The 12,650-nt window shown below is 36.0% G+C and overlaps 1 protein-coding gene and 1 pseudogene across 9 annotated transcripts; one reads left to right on the top strand and one right to left on the bottom strand.

Moving 5' to 3' along the window:
• The window catches only part of LOC141696512 (xanthotoxol synthase-like), a 66,008-nt pseudogene that overhangs the window by 46,424 nt on the left and 6,934 nt on the right, over window positions 1–12,650 (top strand).
• Window positions 1,170–4,589, bottom strand: LOC141697392 (uncharacterized). Of its 9 annotated transcripts, XM_074501746.1 has the most exons (11): window positions 4,262–4,583; window positions 4,160–4,193; window positions 3,566–4,051; window positions 3,072–3,311; window positions 2,821–2,883; window positions 2,551–2,591; window positions 2,235–2,314; window positions 2,074–2,106; window positions 1,813–1,927; window positions 1,578–1,689; window positions 1,170–1,472 (listed from the first exon to the last, which is right to left on the bottom strand). In XM_074501746.1, exons 4-10 carry the CDS (start codon window positions 3,197–3,199, stop codon window positions 1,673–1,675), a joined length of 477 nt encoding a protein of 158 aa, XP_074357847.1. In that variant the 5' UTR covers window positions 3,200–3,311; window positions 3,566–4,051; window positions 4,160–4,193; window positions 4,262–4,583; the 3' UTR covers window positions 1,170–1,472; window positions 1,578–1,672. The 9 variants fall into 9 exon arrangements, with proteins under 9 accessions (XP_074357847.1, XP_074357848.1, XP_074357850.1 ...); XM_074501747.1 differs by having other exon boundaries at window positions 3,072–4,051; window positions 4,129–4,193; window positions 4,262–4,589; XM_074501749.1 differs by having other exon boundaries at window positions 3,072–4,051; window positions 4,129–4,193; window positions 4,278–4,589.

Raw genomic sequence — 12,650 nt, 5'->3', positions numbered from 1 at the left:
TGCAATATGAAGGTTATGACAAGCTGTCATAAATTGAGAAAAGATCTTAAGGAAGTCAATCTTAGATCTAAGATTAAAAAGGAAAATGATGATCAAACCATGAATGTTATTCTTTTTAAAAATTCAAATTCTACTTCTGCAACTTCTGTGAAAAAGAAGAAAGTGTCCAACACTGCTTGGGTAGCTAAACACACTTAATCCTCATTATGTGCAGGGCAAGAAGAATAAAGTCATATGAATAATTGACAGTGGATGTTCCAGGAATATGACAGGTGATAAGGCCTTGTTATGATAGTTTGAGGAGATGGTTGGCCCATTGGTGACTTTTGGAGACAACAACAAAAGATTCACAATGGTATATGTCAAGTTGATTTATGAAAAGGTTGTCATTGATGATGTAGCACTAGTTGTTGGTCTTGAAGTAAATCTTCTCAGTGTCATCCAGTTCATAGAAAAAGGTTTCAAAGTAATGTTTGACAAAGAAAATTGTTCAATTACTAGCACCTTATTTACATGGACCTATTTGGACCAATTAATGACTTGTCTATATCCTGAAAGAAATATGCATTGGTGATGGTGGATTACTGCTCAAGATATACTTGGGTGGAATTTATACATTCAAAGGATGAAACTCCACACATCATCATTGAACACATAAAAAAGTTAAGAAGCAGGTTGAGGATCAAAATAGTGTTAAAAGATTGAGAAGTGATAATGACACATAATTCAGGAATGCATCTTTAAGTGAATTCTCACTACTGGAAAAACATCAATAGACATCGGTTCTGGGCTGATGTAAAAAATTTTAAAAACCGATGTTTAGGTGGGTGTAGAGAAAAGTCCATGTTTTTCACATCGGTTTCAGACTGATATGAAAGACTGCATAACACATCGTTTCTAAAAAAATAACGATGTATTAGGCTTACTAAGACATCAGTTAGTAACCGAAGTGTTAAATACATACTCAAACATCGGTTGGTAACCGATGTAAAAAATTACAAACGATGTCAATTGACATATGCAACAACGCTTCTCTAGATGGAAACGATGTATTAAACGTACTAAGACATCAGTGTGTAACCGATGTATGTTATTATATATTTAATAATTATATATACACATATATATGCACCAAAAATATCAAAGAAAAACAAGTAGAATCAATCACATGAAAAAAAACAAAACTTCGATTATCATTATCAAACTTACAAAGCATTCGAATATACAAAATTGACGATATCAAAAACATAATTGTCAAATACTAGTTGAATGAGAGGAACTGGGAAATTGTGGAGCAATACATTTGGTAAATTAATGTCCACGCCTCTCTGTATTCAGATTCAAACCTAGAAATGTCTACCCTTTTGACAAAATTTGAGCTTCCACAGCTCTGAGGTTAGCCTTTTCTTCTTCTAAAAATGCAACACAAAGAACTTCAATAGTGTAGTTCACACTTTTGAAAAAATTGTCACCTACAAACATAATCAACATAGAGTGGAGGTTAATATAGAAATCCTGATAATTGAACACATGGGAGAAGCCTAAACAGGACATTTGCAATGGGCAGTAATTCTTACCATAAATATCAAATACGTGATTTCCAGATTCAAGATCATTTATCTCACATGGCTGAAAACCATCAAGTTTTTTAAAAGAGGCAGTGTCAGGATCTCTAGCAGCTACCATCTTCTTCAAATTCAACAAGAAACATCAGAAGTAATTAAACATTTGGAACTCTATGCTAAAGGAATTAAAGAAGGTTAAAGAATTGCTCAATACAAAAAATAAATTTACAATGAATCCAATACTGACCGAGTTCACTGTTTGGTCGAAGCGATATGAAGGAAACTCGAGAAAATACATTCCAGCAGATGTTACCTTTCCTGTTTTTACACAGTCTTCTTGCGCCAAAATAAAGTATATACCACTGAATGAGTATATGCCAAGGGATAGTGCATATTTTTTACCATCAAAATAAGTTGCAGGCTAGAAATCATATCCAATGGACCTAAATCCAGATGTCTGAATGTTCTGTAATGCTAACCAGCTAACCAACACAAAGTAATACTTTACCGGCAAGGAGAGGCTTAATCCAGAATTTCCTTCCTGGCCAAAGTATAAAAGATGCACAAACACACCACCCCTTAGTACATGCTTATGCTTATAAAACAGGCAGAAGTATTTCACATGATCTGACTAGAAAAGAGATTTAAACATGTATAAGAAAATGATACCTTAGATTTGTTATTGGGTAAGATCCTTGTACCCGTGCTCGAGGATGCCCTCTGAGATCTGAAAATTGCGAACCATCTCCCTGCAAGTGTACAATTTATGGCATTCAACTTAAACACCTTGACCTTTGCTGATAAACTTAAAATTCTTCAGATAATTAATCACACGTCTTATGCTCTATATATGCATAAGTTTCAAACTAATCCTAAATCAAAATGCTTTTATGATAGTTTCACAATATCTTTTATAATAGAAGACATTCTAAACTTTGATATGAGATTTTGAGTTGGCATAAAGTAGCTCTTGTCACCCGAATACCTGATACACAAAGATATATGCAGCTGTTGTCACCTGAATACCTGATATATAAAGAGATGTTTTTACAAATAGAATTGGTAAACAAAAACTCAAATGAAAATAACTTTTATGAAATACAAAACAATATTTTCCATCTGCGGAGATAATATATTAAATAAATATAATATATCAGGGACGTGGAAAGACTATTAAATCAATATTTTATAATAGTAGACACATGAAGGACATCAAATGAGATAAGATCATATTGTTGTTGTATAGGTAACTCACTGTCTTGACAATTTCAATGCGGGGTGCCAGCCAATACTCAAATTCAACCTTCTTATCAAGTACCTGGGCAAAAAAAAGAAAATTCAGAATACCAAAAATTTCATTAGAACATACAACCAGGCTTCTATGCATTACCACAAGCCCTCGACATTAATACTTTTTATAAACCAGCTAAATAAGATATAAGAAACTGACTTTCTGACTCGTCTTTTCAAGAGCTGACCTTCCATGCTCATTCCACAGAGACTCACCTGAGAGTCAACAAGACGAACTGCAAGCCATGGTGGAATCCATGATTCATGAACTTGAAACAATCACAGAATATGTCATGTTGCAGCAAGCTAGAGTCACTACATATATGCAATTGTAGATGCATCATCTGGATGGATCATCAAGATGACAGAGCTCGAGTACATGCAATATCCAGCAGCAAGAAGCTTGCTACCTGGCTGGAATACACTCACGACACACCTCTGTTCTTCATTGTCTAGCTGCATTGGTTAAAAAATCATAGCATTAGAAAGGTCTTATATTCTTAAGTTTCATGCCTTTTGTCAGGTTTATTAAGCCTGAGATTCAGTTTGGCATATAAGATCATTTCACAACAGAAAAAACAATTACTTGCAAATATAAGAAGTACAGTTCTATTACTACTACCCTTGAATCTGAAGAGCAAATGCAATTTAACCCTACAAAAACTCATTAAGAAAAGAACAAAAATAGAAAATAAGCAAACATAACATACAAGTTCTTATTATCCAAACCATCTCCCAGATCAATTCTCGAAAGCTCTGTAAAAAGTGCATCGATCTTCTCTTCTTTCTCCTCCCCATGTTTGTTCTCTTTCAACCTTGCAGACCTCCTGGTATTGTACACTCTCTGTACAGTACTCACTTTCTTCATACTACTCTTGCGAGCTATCTGACTTACTTTTTTATGTACCCATAGACTATATAAGACTGTCATATTTATGTATCATCACATGTAATCGTTGACAAGGAGGAACAGGGAAACAACAACAGTCACTAGAGGTGTAGATATCAATGAACCTAATTAGAATCGCAGGGGCATGTGTGTGCAGGTCATCTAGGCCCAAATTTGTTTTAAGAATCTGCAATTACTATAAGTTCATCAAATACAAACAATTTCCAGTTCAATTCCTCTACTAATTTCACTCGCTTTGCAGTGTCTAGAGATTCTGAACGTGTAAACCAACAGAACAAACAGAGCCCTACAATCAACACAATCAAACTTTAAAATTACAAAATAAAACAAAACTTAATTTAAAACCAAAATTGACAAGCATACATCTATTATATTAAATTTGAAGATGACTTACTTTGGAGCTGACCCATGATGAAGAATCAACAAATCTGTAAAAAAAAAGTTTTATTAAAAACTAAAATTTGAATTTCGAAACAATAATTAGAAAAAAACCTACTAATTTTAGGGGATACGAGATAGATGAAGCCTCATTTGCTACAAGTACATCAACCTAAAGCCTCTTATGCAACCAACTAACAAAAATCAAAAGCTAGGGTTCGACCTAATTTGATTCAAATTTGGGAGTTTCAAAATCTAGGGTTTTAATTTGGGGTATGAATCTAGGGTTCTTGAGCGAGTTTGAAAGAGGGAATTTAGTTTCTGAGTGAGTTTCGAAATGGTAATTGAAATTGTCCGAGAGGAGCGGAGAATGAACTCCGCGTGTTTTTTAATTTTTTTAAAAAGTACCGAAACATCGGTTTTAGTTATAACGGATGTTAAAGGAGTGATATCTATCGACTGTTTTGTTGTAGTGTCAGCAAAGAAGGCATTGTTCAAGAGTTCTCAGCTGAAAGAACACCTCAGCAAAATGATGCGGTTGAAAGGAAAAATAGAACTCTAGTTGAAGCTACAATAACAATACTGCAAGATGTCAATTTGCCAACAAATTTTTGGGAAGAAGTTGTCAACACTGCATGCTACACTCAATACATATATCTTATCAACAAAAAACCTTGGCAAGTCACCCTACTCAATTTTGTCAAAAAAAAGCCTACTGTAAAATATTTGCATGTGTTTGGAAGCAAATTTTTTGTGCTCAAAGACAACTCTGAATATGTTGAAAAATTTGACTCCAACGTATTTGAATCTATTTTTCTAGGATATTAATTGGAAAGAACTGCCTACAGAGTTTATGTGTTAGAGCAAAAGAAAATTATGGAAAGCACATATATGACCTTTGACAGTCACAAGTGTCCAGACTTTGAATGCCTTGATGAAAATGAAGCCGAATCCCTAAAATTTGAAAATTTAAATATTGGCAGTGATTCTGAAGATGAAGTTGAGATCAACACAAACAACATAATGGAGGAAGAATCAAATGAACCAGTAAATTGTGAAGATGATAATTCATCTCAAAGTAGAAACACACCTGAATTTGATGGCACACACTCTGGGGGGAAAAGAGGTGACAATAATGCAAGTCATGCCAATAATAAAAAAATGCAAACAACTCTAGTCAACAAGATCATGCCAGAAAATGGGATAGGAGTCACACAAGAGATGTTATAAGTTGGATGAAGATAAGAAAGGAAAAATGTAGATATTTCAGGTTATAGAGGAATGATTAGATCTTTACTGTACTCAACTACTAGTTGCCCAGACATCATGTTTGTAATATGTCTGTGTGCTAGATTTCAAGCAAATCCTAAAGAATCACATTCGATGACTGTCAACAGGATTTTCAGATATTTGAAGGGAACAACATACTTGGGATTGTGGTATCCTAAGGGAACTGGTTTTGAAGCTATTGAATACATGGATACAGATTTTTCTGGATGCAGGGTAGACAGAAAGAGTACCAGTGGTAGCTGTCAATTTCTTGGTCAAAGACTTGTATCCTGGTATAGTAAGAAACAACAATCTGTGTCAACTTTCACAGCTGAAGCTGAATACATAGCGACTGGAAGTTGTTGTGCTCAAGTGTTTTGGATTAAAAATAATTTAATGGACTATGGCCCAGTGTTACATAAAATTTCAATCATGTGTGACAATACTAGTGTCATATCTATTGTTGCTAATCCAGTTAATTATTCTAGAACTAAGCACATTGATGTAAGGTACCATTTGATTAGAGAACATGTTGCAAATGATACTATTGAGCTTATTTTTGTTCCAAAAGGAAAACAATTAGCTGTCATTTTCACTAAACCTTTGGATGAATCAACTTTCACTAGACTTGTAGGTGAAATCGGTATGTTGAATTCTTCATCCTAAATGCAAGAACTTAGCTAATATGTTGCAGCAGATTAACTTTCGACAAATCAAAATTAATTTAATTTAATTAGAAATTAACTGGAATATGATTTATAAATATTTCAGAATTCTCTGTATATTTATTTTTCAAAATTTCAAACTTAACTTAAAAAATTTCAAATTCTAAGAAAAACTGTCTAATTGTTAATTCACATTTTTAATATGTGAAATTAATATAAGACAGAACTGAAAAAGATCAAAAGTATGTAGATAACTGAGTTCTCGATAAGTCTAAATGACTTCTCGACAAGTCATTTTGAGACTTCTCGACAGAGTTCTCGATAAGTCTTTTCCATGACTTCTTGATGGACTTCTCGATAAACCTCTTTATGACTTCTCGATAAGTCTAGTAGAGATCTCGATATATATATATATATATATATATATCAATATAGAGTTCTCTACAAGCATAAGTCTTAGACTTATCAATAACTCAGAACTAGAATTATTTAATTCGATAAAATACTTTTGACATAAAATTAATTCTAATATTATATTGATTTATTCAATAAAAATTGGAATAATTCAGTCCAATCATGACAAACTGGGTATTTATTCTACATCTCGATAAGTCACTATCTAGTTCTCGATAAGAGTCAGGATAGTGACATTTCGATATGAGTTTTCCAATTCACGTGACTTCTCGATAAGCAAATATCAACCGTTTATTCCTACTTCTCAAAAAGTCACATCTTTATCTTATAAATACCCAGACATCTTGACATAACCCCTTTTTATTCTCTTGAGATCTCAATTGACCTAATTTCTGCAAGTTTTCATCGCTCTCACTCTCTTCAAGCTTTTTCTTTATCTAAACACTTACCCATTCAAAATCAAACACTTCCAATGGCTTCCAACAACGTTAGAGCTTTTATCCCAAAAGAGGGCACCAACTATTTGGCATTTGTTGATGCAAAACAAGCTTCTGATAACTTCAAGTGCTTTGTGAGATTCATTGCAGATTCATATCTCTCAGGGGCCATGAAAGTTAATCCTGTGCGTTACTTGAATGTATTGAATGAATCCTGGAACTCTGCTGTGATCAACACCATTGTCCAAGAAAATCAAGTTGTATTTTTGGTGGTAAACTGCACAATTCAAGATGTATTGTGGAATGCGCAAATGATGTCAACAAAGCTTTGGGGATTCCTAAAGATAACATTGTAGAGGTTCCAACACCACTGAGTTTATGGATTTCATCAACTATAGTGAGAAGATTGACATGGCCAGACTGAACAAGAAGAACCTAAGGAGAGAATGGTCTTTTTGTGTTTGACTCTATCATAAGAGCATTCACATGCAAAAAGGCTGTCTATGAAAACATCTCCAGTGTAGTGCAGAAGTTGGTGTACTCCATGGCCTACAACAAATAGCTCAATATTGGAAACTTGATCCTGGAAGAACTGAGTACAAGGCTGACAATACCTTTGGTATGTAGAGGTAAAGAAATTTTATTTACTAGATTTATAATGTCCACTTTAAACAATAAAGTAGCAGACATTCATTTGATTGATGGAATAGATAGAAATCAAAAAGGCATTTATAAACAAGTGTCCAAAGTTCTATTTGGTTCACTAACTACAAAGAATCATGTAAAGGTTGCTCTAAATATCACAGACTTCATGTCGGAGAGATTTAGAACGTACCCTTACCCTATGCCTGACATGTGGTCTAGTACAATTTCTAGTACAACAATGGCTCCTGCACCTGTACAAGTACACAAACAGGATAACACACAAGGGTCTTCCACAACTGAGATCCTTTTTTCTCAACCATTAGAATCTAGGAAGCCAACTGCTACATCCTCGCAAAAGGATGAAGTTAGTAAAAAGAAGAGAAAATAAACACCTTTGATAGTTGTTACTGAGAGTGGTGAGGACCAAACAAACATTGAGTCAACCCTGGTCAGAAAACTGAAGAAGCAAAGGAAGGTTGAGTTGATCACTCAAATAGCCACCTCTGCATCTTCTAAAAAAGATGCAGTTGTAAAAATGGAGATAAAACAGACTCTAGTGGCACCTTCTCAACAAAGTGTCACTATTGAATCAAGCATTCTCCTCAATGCATCATGTCAAGAATCTGCACACACTCTTGAGCACTCTCAAGGGGGTGAAAGAAGTCAATTGGACTGCACACACAATGATAGCACATCAATTGAAACTCCCTCATCCATTCAGGGAGAGTTGCCAAAAATTAATTGTGAAATCACTAATCTCATCTCCAAACTTTCTTCATCTTATAATGAGAGACTTGACAGCAATTCTCAAGCCTTGCCCACATCAAGTGACATATTTCAAGAAACTGTGATCACAACTCAGACACAATCTCTAGATGGTGAGAGACTACATGCTGAGGTAGACCTTGATGACACCATAAAAAACACAGGGGTTTTATAAGTTTTTACTGAAGACCCTGTGCAGGCTATTGTACTTTCTTGTGCACCACAGTCTTCATAGACTGCTAGGTTTGAGAGTAGTAATCTTGAGGGGGAGCTACTCAATTCTTCTCCAATTCAATTGTAGGTTTCTCAAGAAGGAACAACTCCCATCACAACTTTAGCTGAAATTTCATTTCCAATTTGGGAGTATAATTTCCAATGATCTAGTCATTGAGGAGGCAAGTCTAGCACATTCAGGTGCCAGTTTCTTGCAAGAGGAACAAGGGTTTGAGGCCATGGTGTATGATAGTAACCTGGTCAAATCCCCTCCTATTAAAATGGAGGTTCACTCTTCTAGTGAACAACGCGCTATCACCGCCACAGTTCCTACTTGGGTCAAATTTTGACACTTATCACGGGAACAGTTACCACTTCTATCCCATCCACTTCAAATACTTCCAACCATCAACATCAAACACTACACACCAACCTGAATGCCTTATTTCTCAATGGATGCAAGATGTTCAAGCCCAACCAACCACAGTCAATGATCTTTTGGTTGATCAGCTTGCAGGCCTAGCCAACATAACCCAATAACTTCTTACCACTAACATGTCTAACCAAGACTATCAGGCTATTCTACTCTCAAACAAAGAGGATGTTGAAAAGCAACAAGAAAAGATTGCAGATGAAGCACATGATAATATGGATGCATGGTTGTCAAAAGACTTCATAGTGAACATAGAGGAGGCCTTGGATAAATTTAGAGATGAATATGTCACCATTCTGGGAAGCAATGCCAAGGTCCTCACTACTCAAGAGGTTTATGATGCTATAACTGAAGGGTACAAAGCTCAACTGAAGGGCTTTCATCATATTGGAAGAGCTGTGGAAAATATTCTAGACAAACATCAAGCTAAAGTTAAGAAAATTTTAAATGATAGGATTAATGAATTGATGCCTACTTTCTCAGACATGAAGTCAAAGTTCAACAAGTTTTCAGATAAGCTTCAAGCTCTTTCTCTTGCGCCATTTGAAGAAACTGTTACAAAACTGAGAGAATCTTTTATAGCCTTGCATGAGGTGATCCATAATCAAATAACTCAAAATAATGACTCCAAGGTCAAGCTGAATCAATTGTAAAAGGCTAGGTATGAACCATTAGCTTTGGTCATGGGGGAGTTCAAGAATGTTGTTCAGAATTCGATTGGAACTTTATCTACATCAAGTTCACAACCTATACCTTCCACCTCAACCAACCTTCAAATCCAAAATCTACAAACACAAGTCTCAAATCTCCAAACCTCAAATGACTCTCTATCTACTCAAGTATCTCAGCTAACTTCTCTTGTACAAAGCCAACAATAAGACATCAAGTCCTTAATAGACTCCCACAAATATCTACAGATACAAAGTTCAGTATCTTTGGGAGCTATTATGGGAGCCTTGAATGTACCGCTCCAGAAAACCCCACAAGCTGTCAGGACCCAAATTCCTCGACCTACACCTACTGTGCCTGCTTTCAAGACTAAGGGGGAGATGGAGTCTTAGCTAAAATCCAGCCAAGCTACTATTCAGAATAAAGATGATGTTGGTATGGACAGACTCATGAAGGCAACTGAGGGACCTTGTCTTAACAAAGAATTTGATGAACTCCTAAAAGCCCTTAGTGTCTCTCATAACAACAATCACTTCACATACAAGAAGGCTATGGAAGGAACATAAATTTCTTGAGGGTGGTAATGGTGATTAAGGTAAACTTCAAGGAAAAGAGGATTGTTGCCCATGTGAATGACTCAGGTGTGGACAGATGCATGCATGTGTCTCTCTCTTATCTACAATCAAAAAGAGCATTTGAGCTGGACATCTTTATTAACTAGGGGAACAGGGTGATTCCAGAGGACACTTTCTTGCTCAATAAACTGGAAAAGGGTCAAATGCCTGCATTTCTTGAAGCCTACCTTCAACTAAGTAAGGGAGTGGCCTACATCTATTCTAACACCAAAACGTGTAAACATTTTCAGATTCCAAAGGATTGTGTCATAGAGAACAAGAAATTCCCGATGATCATAGAGACAGATCTAAAGTCATAGAAAAATAAGACTTTTAAAGATGAGGAAGTTATGAAGATTATTGCTAAATATCTGAAAAATGCTAAAGCCATGCTACCTAAGACTCAAATTAACATAAAAGATGACTTGGATGATGATGAGCAGAAGAAAGATGAGCACAAATCTTTTGGCTCAAATCCAAGTCAGTCTAGCAAGGAAAATGGTAGCAAAGTGGATGCCAAGAAAAAGGGGAAGGAGGAAAAGAAATGAAGGGATGTTGGAAAGAAAAGGAGAAAGGTCGGAGAAGGAGGAGAAAAGAAGCAGAAAGTCCAAGAAATTCAAATTTCACAAACTCTACCAACTCAAACCCCTATACCTAGCCAAACAAACACTCAATCTATCCAAACCTCAAAACCCAAGTACCTGTACAAGCCAACTGCTCATTCCCTACTCAAAATACTTATAACAGCTAGCCAAACCTCACTCGAGAAAATATCTAAACCACCTTCATTTAAACCTCTAACTAGAACTCACTTCAAGACAACAGGAAGAAAAACAAAAGAAATTCAAGCTGATATTGGTGATATATCTGGAATTGCTTCAATCGGGATGACTTACTACCAGTTTCTAAGAGCATATCAGATGATGATCATTACCAATAGTTAGCTAAAGAGATAGTCAAAGTCTGTGTTGTCTCTCTAAGAGAAGTCAGAATTTACTACAAGGATGACACCTTCATTTTGCTGAATAAAGAAGTAATTGAGACACTTTCAACTCTAGAATTGGAGAGAGTGATTAGTCTGATGAATGCAAGGGATTCAAGTACAAGAATGTGGAAAGATGTATTGGCTGGAAGGTTGAGGGATAAAGATACCAGTTACGTCTCGTATTCTTGGTTTGATCGGTCTTTGAAAGCTTGCATTGGGATAGCTATTCTGCCCATTTCGTCGAGATAAAGGGTAAATCTACGTTTGTGATTAAGTCTACGGCTCTGTTACCGGTAAACAAGTTACTGGAGATCCTTTGGGAGGGAGGTTGGGTGAATTCAATAATAGACGCCTGTTGGGCACGACTCTGATCCGGAAGAAAGATTTTCCTTCCTTTTTCCGCATTTCGCTCAAAAGGTTGAAATGATAGAATCGTTTTTGATTGGACCAAATGCGGGTGCGGACATGAAGTTCCCTATTTGCAGATCTGTTCAGGTACATTTCCAATTCATTCTTTCGGCAGCTTTAAGATGCTTATTCTCTTGAGGGAATATCTTATAGAAGAAATGCCAACCCTATAAAGCTTTTTTCTGCAAGTAATCTCGAGGCTTTCAAACGCATATAAGTTTTTTTTTTTTTTTAAGTATGTTCTAGGTCTTTTCCCAAGAAAGGCAGAACTTCCTTCTTGTATTAGCAAACCATCACCCTCACGGTTATCTATTTTCTAGATAATACCAGCTCTTCGTTCAATTCTTTTGAAGTCATTGGATCCTTTTACGCGTTCGAGAATCCCCTCCCTTTTTCTACTGCGTCCCGAAGAGTAACCCGAATTAGAAGAATTACGAACCGTACAAGCGCCTTTTTGTGCATACGGTTCAACAAAAAATTGAAACGAGGTCCCCGATAACGTGACATAAAGATTCCACCAATAAGTAACCCAAGATTCCAGACTTTTATTAAATGAGAGATTCTTGCCCCCTGAAAGATGAATCAATAATTTCTTAGTATTCGGTTATTGGGGAAAAATCAATTTAATTATAATATCGAATCAGGACCAGCTAGTGGAGGAAAACCTCCTAGGGATTTCATCCACAAACACAAAGTTTATGGCTGACTGATATGGCTCAAACCACCTGGGCACTTGGCCCAATATGAGTCGGAGTAAAGCATTCCAAAGTTGGTGCATCTCGTTGAGCGTGGAGAAGCAAACCTCTTCGGATTGCGTGAAGTCATCCTTGTAATACCAGGATAGGGACTCTCTCTTTTCTAAATCTATCCTCTTCTTCGGACTCTATCATAGTCCTAATCTTTTTTATCCTTGTTTAGAAGAAAGGGAACGCTAGCTAGATGCTTAACCTGTGTCTGGTACTGCATGGTTCCACTCTGCAAGAACTCCGA

Source organism: Apium graveolens, chromosome 11, assembly GCF_009905375.1.
Source record: "Apium graveolens cultivar Ventura chromosome 11, ASM990537v1, whole genome shotgun sequence".
In the NCBI taxonomy this organism is placed as follows: Eukaryota; Viridiplantae; Streptophyta; class Magnoliopsida; order Apiales; family Apiaceae; genus Apium; species Apium graveolens.
Note: the sequence above shows the minus strand (reverse complement) of the source record. Positions and strands in the feature narration are given on the sequence as shown.

Excerpts from the sequence above, each read along its gene's own strand:
- LOC141697392 (XM_074501747.1), bottom strand. The coding sequence starts at position 3,199 with ATGATGCATCTACAATTGCATATATGTAGTGACTCTAGCTTGCTGCAA. Across the intron at positions 2,592-2,820 it reads GCATTGAAATTGTCAAGACA|GTATTCAGGTGACAACAGCT; the intron begins GTGAGTTACCTA and ends TTTATATATCAG. Across the intron at positions 1,928-2,073 it reads GATTAAGCCTCTCCTTGCCG|TGGTATATACTTTATTTTGG; the intron begins GTAAAGTATTAC and ends ATACTCATTCAG.